Consider the following 20754-nt stretch of genomic DNA (forward strand, 5'->3'; position numbering starts at 1 on the left):
CGGGGTGTGGACCGTTTCGACTATTCGTGGTCATCATCGGAACATATTGGGAAAGTGGAAGCTATGTCAGGTCGGGTGGGTGCTTCAGAGGTGTTTGTGTTGTCTCCTATTGGTCGGGATTGTGACCTCAATTTAATGTTGTGAAGCTTCCAAACCTCGGAGATTATGTAGGGCCTGTGTACGTTGATCGAGTTCGCGTCACACTTTATAGCTATTGTTTCCGATATTCTGAGCATTGTTTCATTGTCTTGTCTGTCTATTATGATGGCCTTGTCTATCTGCGGGGTGTGTTTTTGTTCAAGGGCGTGAACAGCTATTTCCGTTTTTCCTGTGCTTTGTATACGATTTTTCTTTTTAATGTTGCGTTTTTTAGTGTTTAAATGTTCTGGAATAGGGATGTTACAGTCACGGAAGTGTTCTTGTAGTCTTGCCCATAAAGACCTGATGGTGGAACCTGTGTAGGTGATGTCACAGTCTTTTTGGCAGGGAAATTTATAGACTACATTGTGCTGTTCAAATATATCTTTTTGTGTGTGAGGTTTGGTGGATTTTAGGAGGTTAGCCAGTTTTTGGCTTGTGGTGAATACCAGTTTGTAGTCAGTATGTTTGAAGATGTATTTATAGGCTTTGTATGTGTTTTGGGTGTATGGTAGTTTGATAATTTTTTGTGTAGGGAAGTTCGTTTTGGTACTTGGGTTGTTTTGGCGGTTTTTTGCCGTCTTGTTTGCGTAGTTAATCAGTTGTGTAGGATAGTTACGATTTAAGAAGATCTGTGTTAGTTTTTTTATTTCAGCGTTTAGACTATTTTGATTGGTTGAAAATTTGTGAGCATTTATGAATTGTTATAAGATGACGGATTTTTTAACAGAATACGGATGGTATGAGTGAAAATGGAGGTAGTTTCCGATGTGTGAGGGTTTGTGGTATATTTTCGTGGCTATTTTGTTGTGTGTTCTGGTTAATGTCAAGTTTAAGAAGTTGATGGATTTGTTCTGTTCGGTTTCTGTGGTGAATTTTAACCTGTTGCTGTAGCTGTTTAGGGATGTTTTTAAGGTGGTGATGTGTGTGGGATTTCCAATGCACAGAATATCGTCCACGTATCTGCCATAGAAGGTGATGCCGGGGGGAAGGGAAGGGTGGAGTAGAAGTGATTCTATATGTGCCAGGAATAATTCCGCTAGTTGTCCACTGATGTTTTGGCCCATGGGGAGTCCAAAGATTTGTATGTACATGTTGTTGTTGAACTTGAAGAAGTTTGCCGAGATTACTAGTTTTATTAAGTTAATAATGTCAATGGGCGTTAGTTTAGTACGAGAGTGTAGGGTGTGGTCTTCTGTGAGTAGTGTGTGTACGATGTCTAAAGTTCTGGGGACGTCCACGTTAGTGTATAAAGAGGCCGCATCTAAAGAAGTGAGGATGTCTTCTTGGGATAGGGTTAGGTCTTTTATTTTATTGAAAAGGTCGTCCGTGTTTTTTATCGTGAAGTTTGACGTTGTAGTTAGTGGTTTGAGGAGTTTCGCTACGAATTTTGATAAAGGGGCTGTGGTGGTATTTTTGTAGGAGACTATTGGTCTCATCGGGTACCCGTCTTTGTGGGTTTTTATTTGTCCGAACATACAAGGGGTGCGTGTGGTGCGGGGGATTGTGTTTTTCAGTGTGGTTTTGTCAATTTTATTTTCATTTTTTAGGATGTGTAGGGTATCGTTGATTTGTTTTATGAGGTCGGAGGTGGGGTCAATTTGTATTTTTCGGTAGGTGTGTGGGTCGGTTAAGATGGCTGTTATCTTGTTGTGGTAATCGGCTTGGTTTGTGATGACTACGGTGTCCCCTTTGTCCGCTTTATTGATAATAATGTTCGGGTTCTTCTTTAGGGATAGAAGGGCTTCTTGTAGGTTGGGGGTGATGTTGGGTTTAATTATTATTTTACTGTTTATGATGTTGTTAATTTTGTGGAATATAGTTTCTTTGTTAGGGTCATACTCTAATTTCGCTTGCATTTCGGTAATGATGTCTCTGTTTTGTATGTATTTTGGGGACACACCAAAGTTTAACCCTTTGTTCAGGATGGTGATTTCGTCGGGCGTGAGATTGTGGTGTGATAGATTGATAATGGAATTGTTTTTTGTGTGTTCTAAGGCGGAAATATCCGAAGGGTTGGAAGCAGCGCGATTGTTGTATTGGGTGTTTGTTAGTGTGTACCATTTCTTTGCGTGTCGATCTTCTAATAATAGCGTGTAGTCGTTGATGTGTGATTGGGTATTATCCCAAAAAACTGCCCATTCGTTAGTGGTTAGTAGCTTTTTCAATCTGTTTTTTGTTTTGTGAATGTATGAATATGCTTGTTGTTTCTTTTTAAATCTGTTGTTTATGGCTTGTTTTATGAGGGCACGGGATGCTCGGTAGCAGATTTGTTTATTTCCGTGAATTGTGCTGTTGCCGCGTACCGTCGCGAATTTTGGTGTGATGTTGTGATCGAGGCATTTTTTGAGGAATGTTATGTGTATTTTTTGAGCGGTGTATGTTAGGATGGTTTTTTGGTATGTACTTTTTGTAAAGTTTATGCACTCATTGAACATGTGACGTGCGACCATGACATAAGCTTATGTTGGTATGTGCGTTAGGTGAAGGCTAATTTTTAATGGTGTTTGTGATCGAGGGGGGTGGGGGGTGGGGGGGGGGGGGGGAATTATGAGTAGAGAGCCAATGTTAGGGGTTGTATGGTTATAAGACACAAGAAAATTATGTATATTATTTCTGGGAAAACTCCCATGTTACTCCTCATTATAAACTATTATAATACAGCTATATTGCCTGCTTCAGTTTAGGAGTGCCCCTGTTTAAATGTCATTGGCTATTTACTCATGGGTTCTTAGGGCATTATGAGTGTAGATGTACTAAAAAGTATATGTAGCTTAAGGAATAGAAATTGCACATACCTTTTTCTGGGTGTTGTGGCTTTTCCTCTGTCTGCGATGTCGAGAACTGCAGAGTGTGTGTGTGTGTGTGTGGTGTGGAGGGGGGGGGTAGGCAGTTTGGTAGAATAAGTTAGAAAAAACCCGGGTTTTTTTCGTATACATTTTTCTAAACTGACCAAATTGTCCAAGATTGATCGGCGTACACCAAAGACACACTGTGTGTTGGAAAGTAGTTTGCTGCTTTCTAGAAAGTACTAGAAAAGCCTTGCATTTACCATTTTCTTCAAATCCTTATATAAAGACAGCTAGCCAGAGCAATGGGATGATAATTGTTTGCCTGGGCAAACAATTATCATCCCATTGAATTATCATCACAATGAATCAGCAATGAGAGCTAGTTATGAAATCATTTTAGTAATGATTCCTTGGTTAAGGAGTGTATGATAAAAGCAGTCGAAAATGTATGTCCCAAAAATGTGCAAGTATTTTGGGATATTTCTTAGTCCAGAAATACTGTGATTGAAAGAATAACCGAAATGGCAGATAATCTGCATGACTAGTTGCAAGAAATACCCACAAATGTACAGTGCTTTTCAATTGAACTTGACGAACGTTTCGATATTACAACATGGCTTAAGTTGCTCTGTTTCTTTGGGCTTGTGACGACAATATGAATATTACTGAAGAGTTCTTGGAAATGATTTCCATCCATGGAACCACTACAGGGAAAGACATTCTTGATGCTGTGTGGAGCATTATGGAAAAATACCAACTTCCTCTGAACAGGCTCGTAGCTGTGACAACCGATGGTGCTCCAGCAATGACAGGCAAAAATAAAGGTTTTGCATCAAGACTTGCAGCAAAGTTAAAGGAAATGTGTTCAGACATTCCAAAACTGCAATCTTTCCACTGCAGCAAGTCCTGTGCTCCAACTTCATCCAATCCAGAGGCCTCAATCACCGCCAGTTTGCACAATTTCTTAAAGACCTGGAGAGTGAATTTGAAGAGCTACTTTATTACACAGAGATTCGTTGGTTATTTTGTGGTAATAAAAAGCTTTTTTTTTTTTTTTTTTTTTAGAGGAGATCAAATTGTTCCTAGAAATGAAAAATCATGATGTTGCATTTCTTAATGATCAGAACATGGGTACAAGATCTAGCATTCTTAGATGATATTACAGGACATTTGAATGATTTAAATGTCAGACTTCAGGAAAAAGATCAGTTAATAACACATACATATGATGCACTAGCAAGTTTTAGATGTAAATTGGTTTTCTTTCAAAATCATTTAAAAGAGAATATTCTAAATTACTTTCTTATGTGTGAACAGTTGAACAATAAGAATCAAAGTTTTACCTTTTCTCAATATTGTCCCAAACTAGAAAAGATTAAAGAAGAATTTGATAGGCAATTTAAAGATTTTAGGGAGCAAGAAGAATTTTATTCACTTTTTACAGGTCCTTCTTCCTTTAATTTTGAAAAAAAAAAAGCTGCTATTTGTATTCAAATGGAACTTATTGATTTACAAAATGATTCCATTCTAAAAGAGAAATACCAAGAAGTTGGTGTTCCAAAAATATATAGGTCAAAAATATCTGGAAATAAAGTCTGAAGAAAATATTCTATATTATTTTGGAAGCATCTATTTATGCGAACAATTATTCTCATGTATGAAAGGTAACAAAACAGCCCACAGATCAAGATTAACTGACGTCAATCTTTCAGCCATAATGAAGGTCGTATGCTCTCATTGAGTCCAAATTTTGGCAAGCTGGTTAACAATAAACATTGTCAAGTGTCAGGGGGAAAAAAAATACTACAATTAAATTACTATAATTATATTATGCAAGTATATATATTTTAACCCCAAAATATTATCATATTTCCCCAAAATATTTTCATTAACATTTAAAAAATTCCCCAAAATATAGACCCCCCCCACTGAAAAAATTAGAAGTATTTTATTTCAACACAAACAAAAAATTTCAAACTAATAGGAGGCTCTGTAAATTTTTGTGATGGTTATTAATGAAACTTGATAGTTTTTTAGACTGTATAAATATTTGATTTGTTCAAATAAAATTTAATTTCGGTTTAAATGCTATATATTTGTAAATATTAATATCATAAAAATATTCTTTTTTTTTGAGTTGTCAATCATTATACTATTATTTTATATGGCTTGTAATAACTTAGAATAAATAAAATTTTCATTAATTTTCCAATTTATTTATGCTCATTCTTTCACCTCCCTCGATTCTAATTAGTGCAGGTTTTTTAGTCAAATTATTTTGCGGCCCACTTGAGATACACTTTTATGGCAAATCGCTCACAGTTCAATTGAGTTTGACACTCCTGCTCTAGATGAACCTTAACTACATCCCATGCACTACTAAGATCCTTACCCTGCAGTGTTTTATGTCATAGTACAGATTTAAGCTTCTTCCTAAACGTCATAATCACTTGCCTTGTAGTTCCACAAATACCCCTTCTTGATAGAATATTCCTCATGTTTTACAATCCTCCAAGTCAAGACTCTTCTGTCTCCAAGTCAAGACTGCATGGTCACTCTTCTGATCCTGTGACCAGGTCCAATACTCTCCCACCCCTAGTCCCTTCCATCACATGCTATCTTAAATAGTTATCTCTCAGCAGGTGTACAAATTCTATTTTCTTCCTGCCACATGATCGTTCTTCCTTCCAGTCAATATCTTCATAGTTGAAGTCCACCATAATAATCACTTGACCTGTAGTCATTGTGCTCTAATTTGGTGATGCACATCGTCCAGATCATCTGTGGAACTCCCTTGCCTACAGCAACAACTAACTATATATTTTGTCTTACTGGACTTAATCTCACACCAAACTGCTTCAAATGAACAGCCACCCTCAAGCCTGTCTCCTATTCTTTTTGGCTGCAATTCATCTGCAACCATCAGCAGTACTCCTACCCATTCTATCTTCTCTATCTTGCCTGAAAATATTAAACCATTCACATTCAATCCCTGTAACTACATCATCTGAGGTTAGCCAAGTTTCACTAATGCCTATAACTTTTGGTGAGGTTGCACTAACCAATGACAAAAACTCTTCCCTCTTATTCCTAATATTTCTGGTTAGTACGAGGGTGGTCTGGAAAGTTCTCGGCCTCGACCATAGATGGCAGCACTATCGGCAAGATTTTTTTTCCTAAGTTGGTACATCTGTCATATTTATTATGAACAAGAAGCTACTGTCCGAACAGATCTTGGAGAAACTGAGTATTTCACTATAGGTAAAGGGGTGAGACAAGGATGTATTTTATCTCCATACCTGTTTAACTTGTACAGCGAATACGTTTTAAGAATGGCAGGGCTGGAGGAGTCTTCAAGTGGAATTAAAATTGGTGAAAGAAATATTAATAATTTGAGGTATGCAGATAATACCTCCATGCTAGCAAAAATCAAGAATGCAAAGAAGATTTGGAGGAACTTATTATGAAAGTTAAAGAAAAAAGTGCTAAATATGGTCTTAAACTTAACCTCAAAAAGACAAAAGCTATGGCAACATGTGAACTTAATGATTTTGAAGTAGATGGGGAGAAAATGGAAGCAGTTAACAATTTCATGCTCCTAGGATCTCAGATTGATAAAGATGGTTATTGTAATGAAGAAGTTAGAAGATTATTACTCGGAAAGAAAGCAATGACAAATTTAAGCAAGATCTTTAAAAATATTAGCATCGCAACAAAAATCAGAAGATTGAAAGCAATGGTATTCCCTGTGGTACTGTATGGATGTGAAAGTTGGATCCTGAGAAAGAGTGAAAGAAGGAAGATAGATGCATTTGAATTATGGATTTGGAGATGCTTACTAAGAATATCATGAACTGTAAAGCAAACCAATAAATCAGTAATAGACAGAATAAAGCTAGATTGCTCCCTCGAAGCTATGATCATTGAGCAAAAATTGTCATACTTCGGACATATTATATGAGCAAATGACAGTGTGGAGAAGAAGATGATGCTTGCTAAAGTTGATAGAAGCAGGAGAAGAGGAAGACAAAGAATTAGATGGGTGGATGGAGTTAAAGAAGCAAATGGAATGCACTTGGAAATTCTGAAACATATGGCCAGGGACAGATCTGAATGGAGAATGTATGTTCATAGAATCACCATGAGTCGAAAACGACTCGATGGACAACACATAACACAACATCTGTCATAAGCATCTCAGTTTGATTTATACAGCTGTCTGAAGTGAAAATGTCTGTATCCCTTGAAATGCATAAAATTGAGTATCATGCAGTTATAAAATTATTTGTAAAAGAAGGTTTAACACCAAAAGAAATTCATTCGAAGTTCATAAAAGTTTATGGGCTCTCTTCTCCTTCATTTTTGACAATTAAGGAATAGGCTGCCGAGTTTAAATGTGGCCGTACCAGCCTTGAAGATGATCCATGTGAAGGACGTCCAAAAAGTGTAACACCACCAGAAATCATTGATCAAGTGCACGATATGATACTGGATGACTGTAGATTCAAAGTGCATGAAACTGCTGAGACTATAAGCATTTCAAAAGAACATGTAGGATATATTTTGTATGATGAATTGCAAATGAAAAAGCTTTGCGCAACATGGGTGCCGCGCTTGCTCACAGCAGATCAAAAACGCACTCACGTGAAAATCTGAAAAGTGCTTGGAGCATTTTAACAAAAATAAAACTGATTTTGTGCATTGATTTATTACTATGGATGAGACTTGGATTCACCAGAATCCAAACAGCATTAAAAACAGTGGACAGAAGCCTGTAAAAAGTTTGGCTGTTCAGCACCAAAGAAGACAAAGTCTGTTCTATCAGCAGGAAAGGTCATGGCATCGGTGTTTTGGGATGCTAAAGGCATTTTGTTTATTAATTATCTTTCGAAAAGGGTAAAACAATAACCAGGGAATATTATTCCGATCTTTTAACCAGACTAGATGAAAAAATTTGTGAGAAAAGACCCGGTTTGCAGAAGAAGAAAATCATCTTTCATCACGACAATGCACCTGCCCACAAAGGTGTTTTGGCAATGGGAAAATTAAGGGATCTGCACTATGAATTGTTGGAACATCCACCCTATTCCCCAAATCTGGAGAACGGGGCTCTGTACATATCTCCTCATCAGGACATCTATGAGATCCCATTCTAAGCTCACTCTTCTACAGGAATATTTTTATGGGGGTGTAACTTATTACATCCCATAAAAATCATATTTCACCCATTCATGTAGCTGTGAGTAGTTTTTTGGAATACTGTTGACATGTTGTTTCTACAAGGACATCACAGTTTCTTTACTATTATGGGAGTCCTTCTAGACCCTTTTGAATGAAGAAAGGTGACATTTTCCTTATTAACTTTTCACCTGTTGCATGGATGATTAGAAAAACTGGTATATTTGTATTGGTATTGCATCTTTTGTTTCTTATTTCTGTTATCAAAAGGTGTATCAATGGTATCATTACTTGGTTGGGAATTTGTTAAGGTCGCTGAAACAATTGAGGATGAAGGATTCATGCTCGAGAGGTTTTTTTGTTCAGCACCAGAGCTCCCCCATCAACCATGGAGCCACAAAAAATGCCCACTCGACAGCAAACAATGACTGCACTCGGGAGTAATTCAGGAAAGGAATGAGTCTCCTTCCCTGAACCATGGGGAAGGAGACTCATTCCTGAATGTTGCAAGCAAGGCAACTAGCTGAATGATCCCATCTAGGACCACTCATCTTGTCAAAAGCAGAGGCCAAAGTCATGCAAGACTACCAGGATCTCCCATTCAGGATGTCCACGGGTTGCACCACACAGCAAACATGGTGGCAAAGGCATTGAATCCCAGTAGTGGTAGTCTGGAAGATAGGATAGTAAAAAACTCAGGAAAAGTAGAGCAAAGAATACATGAAGAAAGCAAAGGAAAAGAGAAAGAATGAGAATGGACAGTAGCATCACTGATAGGTCCCACTCCACCACGAATAGGTGCCTCACACGGAGAGGTACAAGTCCCAGATCTAATCATTGTTGGAATAAATTTCTCAAATTTGGGGTGGTGCATCCATAAACCTAAGTAAGAATTTTTAATTATACACCTCTCTCTCACGAACCCCCTTCAGTCACTTTTCCATAGGCACCCTGCTTCCATGCTGTGACTTTTCTATAGATCATTTTCTGGACCAGCAAAGGACCTTAGGAGACCATTGTAGGACCTTTGGTCCTATGCACAGGCATTGCTCCAGTGAACTGGCCATTCTACACTTTCTTTTAATCATGTAAGAACTTGAATAGCCACTAATTGACACCCACGCATTACTCAACTCCAAAGAGACTGAAAGAACTTCTCATTATCACCCTTCATTCCATTCACCTATGTTCTTTGGAAGAGTCGTATGTTCTTTGGAAGAATCAAGAGGTGATTGCAGTTGTAGAGAGGTATTTTGCAGATCTTACTGAGAACCATTACAGGGACGGGATAGCATTTTCCCCAATGAATACAATTCCCAACTTTTTAAGAAACATTAATAGATTACTTCTTTCCTTTCCTCCTTACGCTTTCCCACACATGGCACTACTGAGAGTCTTGTGATCTACCGTTCATGTGTGGAATCATCTATATAAAATCCTTTGATTGTGCTAGCTACAGAGAAGGTGAAATATTGGGGGGGGGGTAATAATTGTGCTTTCTAAATCCATTTACTTTTTAATCTGCATAAATATATCTTAATGCTAGAAATCTAAGAAATTTGAAAAACAAGTGATAAATATGCCTTGTTGCTTACACATAATAATAAATAGGTTTAGCTTTACACAGTTATCTATTTTTTGTACATCATTTCAACAAACATTTAAATTAGGGTAATTTAAATTTACCTCCTTCAGATCATGTTTCAAAATGGCTATACTTTTTTCCATCTTTGCATTTTCACTTTGCAGTACAGTCAATGTTTTTTCTTGTTGCGTGAAATTTTCTAACTGGTTGAGAGTTATTCTAAAATAAAATTATTTTTGTGTTGGATTAAATAAAAAATTACAAGTTTTAGGTTTTCTAAATTAAGATATACATATCACATAACCATGTAAACATGAATTTCTATATTTTTTGTGAGTTTAAACCAAAAGTTTGCATCAGGTAATTATATCACTGTATTTTAAAGAAAACTTCATATATTTAATCAAATAATAAGTAATTTTGACAGCATCTTATCATCCTTGTGGGGAGCTCATATGAAGAATACACTACTAGTTACGCAAAATTGATTTAAAACCAAAGTTCTAAATTCCAACAGGCCAGTAGTAATGGAAGTTTCAGTGTATAATGCATGTTTTACTGTTGATGTCTATGTATTATATTCCAGCCATGTATTAACCTTGTATAGCTATATTCTTCATTGTTTAACAGGTTTAAGATGACTAGCCAGACTATGCTTAAATTTAATCCTTTAGTACAGGTAAGTGATTTATGACTCAGTTTGATAATACAATTTTGAGGCAAAGAGATATTCATATTTCCAGAAATGCATGATGGTTCTGAGCAGATGACTTCATGAGGCTTATGCATTAAAAGTATTGCAGCATCCCTTACTTGAGTCAGACTAGTCAATCATAAATAAATAAAGATATAAATAATAAATAAATATATAATATAATATATAGATATATATAAAATCACTAGATGCAGATGGAAAATATCAGGTCTCTCAGTCATTGCATTAGTTAAGTTTCATGATATCAGCTAAAATAAAGCCAGCAGGCATTCTTGACAACATGACACTGTGTAATACCATGCAGCTGTGAATAACTAGGAATCTTTGGAAAGCACTGTGTTCCAATACCTTTCTGTCTGGTTAACCAGATTCAAGTCAATTGAGATGTTCTTCAGTAAAAGTTCCCTGAAGTGAAGTGGAAACAATTTCAAGAAAACGAAGACCTACTACTGAAATCAAAATAGCACCTGAAAGCCAGTTGCAAACAAAGCTACTAAAGATGCAGTGAACAATAAAAGAATCACTGATATTATGCCATACAATTAAGATTACAATTTGAATGAGACATCTTCTCCCAACACTTCTGCTTCCTTGGACAGGAAACTAAACCCTGAACTGTAAACAATTTCAAGAAAGAAGCACTGACACATATAACAAAGATATAGTGAATAAGGGAAGGTCACTAGACTTGCTGTGTACAATTCAGACAGATTGTACTTTGAATGAAAATAAACATGGATGTGCCTTAATGTTACAGCAAAAAATTCCATTTGGGTTCCTTTTCATTGCCTCTTGCATAATGAATAGCAAATGAAACATTCAAAATAATAAAAGATAGAACAGAACTCAGTTTCTTAAACTTGCTTGATGTGAACAGCACCTTGAAGTGTGGAGAGTAATTTGGTTAAAACTGGAGTCAGCCTCATCACATGCATGGAGTATATCATGTCAGTAAGTATGCTTGAATACTAATCACTGATGAAGATGAAAGTATTAATATGCAAAATGCAACTGTTAAACGAAGTAGATTATATATAGCACAAAAACGGGTACCATAAATAAGAACAAAAATATAGTTATGTGCAGGTAAGTGTGTTGCATCAAATACATCATGCATAACACAAATTTAAAAATAAAAATAGAAATTCTCTGTTTCTACATATATTTGGAAGTGCAAAAGAGTACATAACATGTACTCTTCGGCACTTTGCCTTATCCCGTGTTAAACGGGGTCGGTGTTCCCATTTTTAATCTTCTTCTTCCAGATTCTCTGGTCCAGGGCATCTTCCCGACTCCATCCTTTCTCCCTAAGATCCTCTGACACCTTATCCCTCCATCTGAGTTTGGACCTGCCTCTTTTCCTCCTTCCCTCCACCTCCATACACTCCACTTGTTTACCAACATACTCCTAACTCCTTCTCTCTACATGACCGAACCACCTCAGCCTGCTTTCTTGTACCTTCTTACCGATCGGTCCCACCTTGATCGTCCCTCTGATGTAGTCATTCCTTATCCTGTCCTTTGTCATACCACTCATCCATCTCAACATCCGCATTGCCACCACCTCCATCTTCCTCTCCTGTGCCTTTGTTGGCCAAGTCTCTGCACCATGGAGCATCACTGGCCTTACCAGCATCTTATACAGCTTTCCTTTCATCTTACAACTCACTCCCTTGTCGCACAGGACCCCGCTCATCTTCCCCCAGTTCATCCAGCCGCATGTTATTCGGTGCTGTATTTCCTCATCCAGGTCGCCATTCCTCTCAACGACCGACCTAAGGTACTTGAATTTCTTCCCTGAAGTTAACCTTTCACCCTGGAGTCGTATGATCATATCCTCATCACTCCCCGTTGACATATATATTCAGTCTTTACCCGGTTAATTTTCATGCCTCTCTCCTCCAATACCTTTCTCCACTCTTCCAGGGTCTTTTCAAGCTTGTCTCGGGATGATTTGCAGAGAACAATATCATCAGCAAACATCTTGCTCCCTGGTGCCTCCTTCTTGAAGTCCTCCACTAGTACATCCATGACCAGATCAAAGAGGTAGGAGCTCAGAGTTGATCCCTGATGGAGCCCTATGACAATGGGGAACCCTTCTGTCGTGTCGACACTAGACCTGACTTGAGTTTTCGCTCCCCTCATGCATCTCCTTCACCAACCTCACGTACTTTTCTGACATCCCCTTCTTCCTCATACACCTCCATACCTCCTGTCTGGCCACTCTGTCGTACGCCTTTTCCAGGTCTATAAACACCATATGTAGTTCTGCCTGCATCTCCCTATATTTCTCCATCAATCGCCTTAGCACAAATATTGCATCTGTTGTCCCTCTTCCTGGCATAAATCCAAACTGCTCCTCACCAATTTTTGTTTCCCGCTGTATCCTTCCTTCAATTACTCTTTCCCATATCTTCAACATGTGTGACATCAGCTTGATCCCTCTATAGTTGCCACAATCTTGAACATCTCCTTTTCCCTTGTAGATTGGGACGAGAATGTTTTTCCTCCATTCCTCTGATATCTTTTCCTGTTGGGCTATTTTCCTCATCAGATCCCATAACATGTCTACGCCCTCGCTGCCCAAGCTTCTCCAGGCATCTGGTCCTCCCCCAATTCTTCTCTTGGATTCTCCTCATTTAGTAGATTACGAAAATATTCTTCCCATCTTCCTCTGATTTTGTCCTCCTCTTGTAGTACTACTCCTGTGGCGTCCTTTATCTCCTGAACTGATGTTATGTCTTTCGAGGCCTTATCTCTAGCTTTCGCTATTCTCAACAATTTAGCTTCACCACCATTTCTCTCCAGTATTTCATAAACCTCTTCAACTGCCCTCGCCTTCACCCTTGCCACAGCTCTCTTTGCACTTTTCTTCACTAATCTATATGCCTCCTTGTCGGCTCTGGTTCCAGTCATGTCCCATTTTTTCTTTGCCTCGTTCTTTTCCCTGATCTCCAACTGCACCGCCTCATTCCACCACCATGCCTCCTTATCCTCGGGCGGCCCCTTTCCTGATGTTATACCGAGCACCTCGTCTCCAATTTTTCTAATATTCTGACTATTTACGTCCCACCATTCTTCCACATCCTCTGGTAACTTCATTCCTTCCAATACCTTTTCTTTAAACTCATTCCTTGGACTTTACTCTTCCAATTTCCACCACTTTATTTTCCTATCTTTCTGCCACTTCCGTCTATTCTTCTTTTCCCCTTTTATATCACAGTCTACCACAACCAACCTCTGTTGTGCCGCTACACTTTCTCGTTAATCACTTTACAGTTTTTCACCTCCTTCAGATGTTTCCTTCTGCACATAATATAGTCAATCTGAACTCATCCTATCCCCGCTCTTACAAGTTATCAGGTGTCCAATTCTCTTCTTAAACCACGTGTTAGCTATAGCCAGGTCAAAGGCCACAGCATGCTCTATGATTCTTTTACCTTCTTCATTTCTTTCACCACTACTCCAACCCCCGTGCACCCTTTCTTCACCACTTCATCGCCTTCCTACATGCCCATTCAGGTCTGCTCCGACGATCACTCTCTCACCATCAGGGATTCCCATTACTACCTGGTCTAGTTCTCTATATGAGAACATTATGAGATACTATATAAAAATAATGGGAGGAATGGTGAGATATGAGAATGACAATGTTATGCAAATATGTTAATAATGGAATAGGCAATTATCATGGAAATGATTATAAGGAGAATGATTTTGTGTTCATCCAATTTGGACTTAACAATACTAGTAACAGATTTTTATGTCACAGAGTTTGAAACAATCTGGTTTGAGATGAAGTCTAACAACTTTAGATCAAATACATAGAGCAGTGTTGTTACAGACCTAGTGGATTAGTTGTTAGGAAGAATTGCATTACCAAATAAAGATATGGGTTTGAAACGAGTAATCATAATGTGGGAACTTTAATTATCTGAACACTGATTGGGTAACATTGAAATCTCATGACAAGAATGAAACTGAATTTATTGAGCTTTTGCAAGACAACTTCCTCAAGCAGCATGTGATAGATGGAACTTTAGATTTGGGAAGTACTTAATTTTATGAATGGTCCATTCAGAAAAGTTTATACTGAAGTTCCCGGCATCGACCATAGGTGGCAACACTACCAGTAAGATTTTTTTTTCCAAGTAAGTACATCTGTCACAAGCATCCATGACATTGCAAGTCATTCTATCAAGTAGTTTGTTTTATAAAGCTGTCTGAAGCAAAAGTGTTGTCTGTATCCTTTGAAATGGATAAAATTGAGTATCGTGTGGTTATAAAATTCTTTGTAAAAGAAGGTTTAACGGCAAAAGAAATTCATTCTTTCACTGTCTAAGTGAATTTCACATTCATTCAGTCTAAGGACATCCAAAACAAGTGTTCTCTGCCAGGTTGGCAGGAAAAAGACCCAGAGGAGATCAAGATATAGGTGGATTGATATAGTAAAACGTGCCTTAGAAGATAGATATATAACTATAAGATCTGACAATGTTGTAGCTTTGACAGGTGACATTGATTTTGGTAGAAAATTATAGGTAGGAAATTAGTAATGATGTAAATTTTTCATGTAGTACTATCATATCCTATACACCCCTTGAGAGTAAATGTCAGGGATTTGATGATGATGAGAAATTCATCATCAAATTCCTGACATTTACCCTCATTCGAAGTTCATAAAAGTTTATGGGCACTCTTCTCCTTCGTTTTTGACAATTAGGAAACATGTCTGTACCAGCCTTGAAGATGATCCACGTTAAGGACATCCAAAAAGTGTAACAACACCAGAAATCATTGTTCAAGTGCACGATATATATATATATATATATATATATATATTTTTTTTTTACGCTGAGCCCATACACAGGAGGTTGGTTGGTCAACATACAGTACATTTGTACCGTGTTTGGATAGTGGGTTGGGAAAGGAAGAATTTGTTTACATTTGATTTGAATGACTTTAAATTGTATTCCTTGGGAAACACAGCAGGTGGGACTGTTCCACAGTGCAGCAGTTGCAGGGATGAAAGAAGAGGAAAAGAAACTTGTTCTGTTTGTTTCTAGGTGTACTGTGAAGGGATGTTGTGCAGCAGCTGTACGTGTTCCAATGAGCTTAGTACTGAGCAGAGCAATTATTGATGTTATTTCAGATGAGCATTTCCCATGGAAATATTTGTAGAATATACATACTGCAGAGACCATACGTCTGTGTGAAAGTGGGGGGGAGTTGGTAAGGGATGGATCATTGATAAGTCTAATTGCTCTCCTCTGTATTGAGTCGAGCATTTTGAGAGAGCTTTTAGGGGCCCCACCCCATATGTGGGAGTAGTATTCAATAACTGGGTGGATTTGTGATTTGTATAATGTTAATAGCTGTTCAGGGGGTGTAATGTCTTGAGCGAAAGAGAAATCCTAGTTTTTTTGAGGATGAGAATGCAATGGTGGTGATAAGTTAATGTCAGGAGAGGTTTGATGTGAGGGTGATTCCAAGAAGCGAGATCTCAAACTGTCTGGAAATTTGGGTATCGTCAAAAAGGATACTGGGAAAAAATAGTTCATTTTAATGGAAAATAGTACAGAACTGGGTTTTGTTGGCATTGAAATTTATGAGGTTATCCGAACCTTATTGTAGGATGGCTTGGAGATCGCAGTTGAGGGTGGTGGTAGTTGATGTTCTGTAGGTTGAGGTGAGTTGTGTAGGGTAAGGCTTATCAAATGCAAGCGAGGAGTGTAGTGTGCTGTTGTCTGCAAAACTGTGTATTGGGTTGGAGATCAATTGAAGTAAGTCATTGATATATAATAGGAAGAGGGTTGGTGAGAGGACAGAACCTTGTGGGACCCCAGCATTAATTGAATGGTGAGAGGATAGGGAGCCATCCACCATCACACACAGTGCACGTCCAGACAGAAAGCTGGCAATCCAACTACAGATGTCCTGGGTCAGACTGACCCAGGACATCTGTAGTTGGATTGCCAGCTTAGTTTGCCTAGTAGGCCTTTGTGCCAGACCCAGTCAACGGCTTTGGAGATATCTAGTGCAACCACTGAGATTCACCAAACCTCTCCATAGCATTTGTCCAGAGGTGGGTGACGTATGTGAGTAGATCTCCTGTTGATCAGCAGTGGCAGAATCCATACTGGCGGCCATTTATTTGGCGAGTGTCTTCAAGATAGTGTAGGAGTTGGGAATTAATGATTTTTTCCATTACTTTTGACAGGACTGAGGTAAGCGAGATAGGGGAGTAATTGGATGGCAGTGACTTGTTCAGTCACTGACTGAACAAGTGGCTGAATATAGGCAGTGACTTGCCTATATTCAGCCCATTCTTGGGAATGGGTTGAATATAGGCCAATTTCCAGTTTGTGGGATAGATTCCAGTGGTGTAATAGAGTATATATAGGTGACATAGGATAGGGCTCAGTTCTGGAGCAGAAACTTTAAGAACAATTGGGGTAATGTCATCAGGGCCAGGAGACTTTTTTGTGTCTAAGTTGGATAGCATTTTTCTGATCTCATCCTGGCAAAATGATATAGGGACATTGTATGTTGGGTGTCTGGAATGGTTGGGGGACATTTACCATCGTCAGTTATGTATGCATTTGAAGCAAAGTATGAAGCCAGAAGATTGGCTTTTTCTGTGGGTGATGATGCAATAGAGCATCTGGGTATGATAGGGGTGGGAATAGTGTTGGACAGAAGTTACAGCCAATTGCTTTGGCAAGAGACCAAAAGGCTCGGCTGCCATTTGGACAGGCTGCTAGTTTCCAGCTTTTTGCTCTTTCGAACTCTGTTTTGGAAGCATTGATTGTTTTTTTGCATCTATTATGGGCTTCGGTGTAAGCTTTGAAGGAGGATGAGGTTCTTGATTTCAGCCAGTTGTGGTATGTCTGGTGTTTCATTTCTACAGCCTTGGCACATCTTTTGGAGAACCAGAGTTTCGTTAGGGAAAGAAAGTTCAGAGTGCTGTGTGGAATGTATGTATTCATGCCGGTGAGGATTACTTTGGTACTAAGCTCGGTGCATATGTTTGGGTTGGAAGGCCAGAAGCAATAGTCCAACCATGGGAATGCGGCACAGAAGTTGCGGAGGCTGTCCCGCTTGACACCGTTATAATGCTAGACTACTCTTGTATGGGAATGTCTGTGTAAACATTGTTGCATGGGGGAGAAGATGAGCACTAGGTTGCAGTCGGAATTGCCCAGGGGGGGCTCACTACTTTCACTGTGTATTTGGAGGGGTCATTGGTAAGGAAGAGATCTAGGGTGTTTGGGGAGTGGTTTGGGTTATCTGGTATTCTGGTTGGCATCTGGACGAGTTGTGTAAAGTCGTTAATGATGGCAAATGTTTCAGCATCTCTGCCTGCAAGATCTGTACAACTGGAGGAGGAAAGCCAACTAGTGTTGTGGACGTTAAAATCTCTTAGGAGGATGATTTCGCTGCTGGGAAAGTGGGATTGGAGAAAGTCGATTTTTAGGGAGAGGTAATTAATTCATGGTGGTTGGTTGTGTTGGGGGAGCGATAGAGACAGCAGATGAATTGTACTGAGTGGGGAAGGTATATTTTCAACCAAAGAAGGCCAAAGTTGAGCGATTCTAGGTTGGGTGCTCTCTGGCAGGGTATGTCAGAGTGGATGTATGTGCAGACACCACCCTTAGGACAAAAGTTGTTAAAGAGTGAGTAGTTTGGAAGGTTAAGATAAGTGGTGCTGAGGGAGGGGGGGGGGGGGATTTGAGTTTCTGCCAGGAAGAGTAGGTGGGGTTTGGTAGACTGTGGGTGGTAGTGGACACTATTCATTCACATTGGAGTTTAGGCCACGGATGTTGAAGTGGATGTGTAGGGTTTTGTGATTCATATGTTGGACAGCATGGGTCTTGCACATTTCCTATGTGGTGACTGCATGCTGGTCTCCATGGTGGCTACTATTGGGATCACTTGATTTTTTATCACCAGTTTATCTTGTCTGTAGTCAATGGTCCAACTGTTGTCACCATTTTGATGTTTTCTTTCGAGTTGTCTTTGAAGCTGGTGTCTTTGTTCCCTTCATACAAATGATAAGTTTGGTTGTGCACATATGCGCGATTGGGGACAGGTGTCTTTGAACTTGTTGATCACTATTATTATTTTTGATGTGCTTGTCAGCGTGTTGCAAGCCACCTTTACTAGGCGTGGAAAGTTCGTTCCGTCCTTTTATTTATCGGCCAGAAATGATGCCACCTGATGATATTCTTAGGATCGATGTTGCATTCTTCAGCTAGTTTGTTGATGTCCTCTTGTAATGATTTTCCATTTTCCATCGGGAAGTTCAAAACGATGCTGTTGAGTTTTTTGTGTTTAGCCTCCATCAAGTAGTTGTTTACTGTTGATGCAATTAGATCGCGAAGTTCTTTCGCTGGCGAAGTAGAGCTTGCATTGCGCTGGTTTTTCAATTTGTTCTAGCTTAGCTTCGACTGCACGTATTTTGGAGGTAAAAGATTCATTTAAAGCATTGATGTGCTGTTCGAGGTTTTTGGCACGTTTACCTATGTTCAGAAGTTGTTTCCCGAAGGGAGGCACAGAGAACAGAAGAACGGCTGGTTAAGTTCGAGAAGTAGCTTTTGCGCAGCTTCGTCTATTTTCGCACAGGAAGCATGCAACCAGTGGCAACAGAACTCGCAAAATATTAACTTTTTTCCTGTCTGTGACACCAATTTTGCAGCTGTGACATGTAATAGGTTTGTAGGCGGCGATCGACGGAACAGTGCTGGCAAGACACGTGATGCTCTTTTGCTGTTGGCTTTTGATGCTGCCATCTTTGCTGCATACGGTAGGCATCGTGAGCACCTACACGTTGCTGATTTAGAATTGGAAGGATAGCTGATTTAATACACTATAAGTACCTACAGGTTGTACTGAAGTATTCCACTGCTCAGCACAAGCTGTTAAGATTTCTGTTTGATGGTTAATTTCGATGAAAAAAAAAAAAACACTCGCAATAACGGTAAACTAGGGGAGCACAAGTTTGGAGTAGCTTATTCACCGAACGGTGCCTGATACTATTTGGTATTGGATGACTGGCGAGTCAAAGTGCATGAAATTGCTGAGACTACAGACATTTCAAAAGAATGTGTAGGATATATTTTGCATGAAAAATTGCAAATGAAAAAGCTTTGTGCAAGATAGGTGCCATGCTTGCTCACAGCAGATCAAAAATGCACTCATATGAAAATCTTTGAACAGTACTTGGAGCGTTTTAACAAGAATAAAACTGATTTTTTGCATCGATTTATTACTATGGATGAGACTTGGATTCACCATTACATACCAGAATCCAAACGGCAGTCAAAACAGTGGACAGAAGCCGGTTGTTCAGTGCCAAAGAAGACAAAGTCGGTTCCATCAGCAGGAAAGGTCATGGCATTGGTGTTTTGGGATGCTAAAGGCATTTTGTTTATTAATTATCTTTCGAAAAGGGTAAAACAATAACCAGGGAATATTATTCCGATCTTTTAACCAGACTAGACGAAAAAATTCTTGAGTAAAGACCTGGTCTGCAGAAGAAAAAAAAAGTCATCTTTCATCAGGACAATGCACTTGCCCATAAAGGTGTTTTGGCAATGGGAAAATTAACATCCACCCTATTCCCCAGATTTGGCTCCCTCTGACTTCCATCTTTTCCCAAAACTAAAACTCTTCCTCGCTGGTCAGCGTTTTTCTTTGAATCAAGAGGTGATTGCAGTTGTAGAGGGGTATTTTGCAGATCTTACTGAGAACCACTACAGGAACAGGATAATGGTGCTGGAGCATGTTGAAAAATAAAAATAATTTTGAAATTATACATTCATTTTTTCATTGTTAGGCCGAGAACTTTTCAGACCACCCTCGTATGTTGAACTAAAAAGCAGGAAATTATGACCAACTGAGGAGTTATTTGGGTTCTGTGCTATAGTATCATTTGTTGGATGTCAACGATATTGACAGTCCATGGGATGCATTTAAAAAATACTTAATTGATGCAATATGGAATATGTCCCTGGAGTTAGAAGAATAAATAAGGAAGGAATAAAATGGATGTGTAATCTTATTAAGCAAGAGATTCCTAAGAAAAGATTATGTGGATGAAGGTTTATTTATTTGAACATTTATTTAAAGAAAGCGCTGAAGCCTTACTTCACTGTCCAGACTTAAATCAGACTCTCACTCACTATCTAAGATATGAGTCTTATTCTAATTACACATCATTAAAGTTTTTTTTTTAATACCGTTAATCAAATAATAATACATGTCCTTGGTTATACCTTTGCATTGTTTTATGTACAATATTGTGTGGTTCTCACTGTTTCAAATCAATCCATTGTTCGTGTTCT

The 20754-nt window shown here is 38.8% G+C and overlaps 1 protein-coding gene across 1 annotated transcript in view; it reads right to left on the reverse strand.

Moving 5' to 3' along the window:
• Rok (Rho associated coiled-coil containing protein kinase) overlaps window positions 1–20754 on the reverse strand; it is a 484157-nt gene that overhangs the window by 212991 nt on the left and 250412 nt on the right. The window contains exon 16 of the mRNA XM_090392113.1: window positions 9795–9912. Coding sequence (XP_090248239.1) covers window positions 9795–9912 — 118 coding nt within the window. The remainder of the gene's footprint in view (window positions 1–9794; window positions 9913–20754) is intronic.

This window comes from Typopeltis vanoorti, chromosome 4, assembly GCF_054136105.1.
Source record: "Typopeltis vanoorti isolate ZY-2024b chromosome 4, IOZ_Tvanoo_1.0, whole genome shotgun sequence".
Taxonomy (NCBI): domain Eukaryota; kingdom Metazoa; phylum Arthropoda; class Arachnida; order Uropygi; family Thelyphonidae; genus Typopeltis; species Typopeltis vanoorti.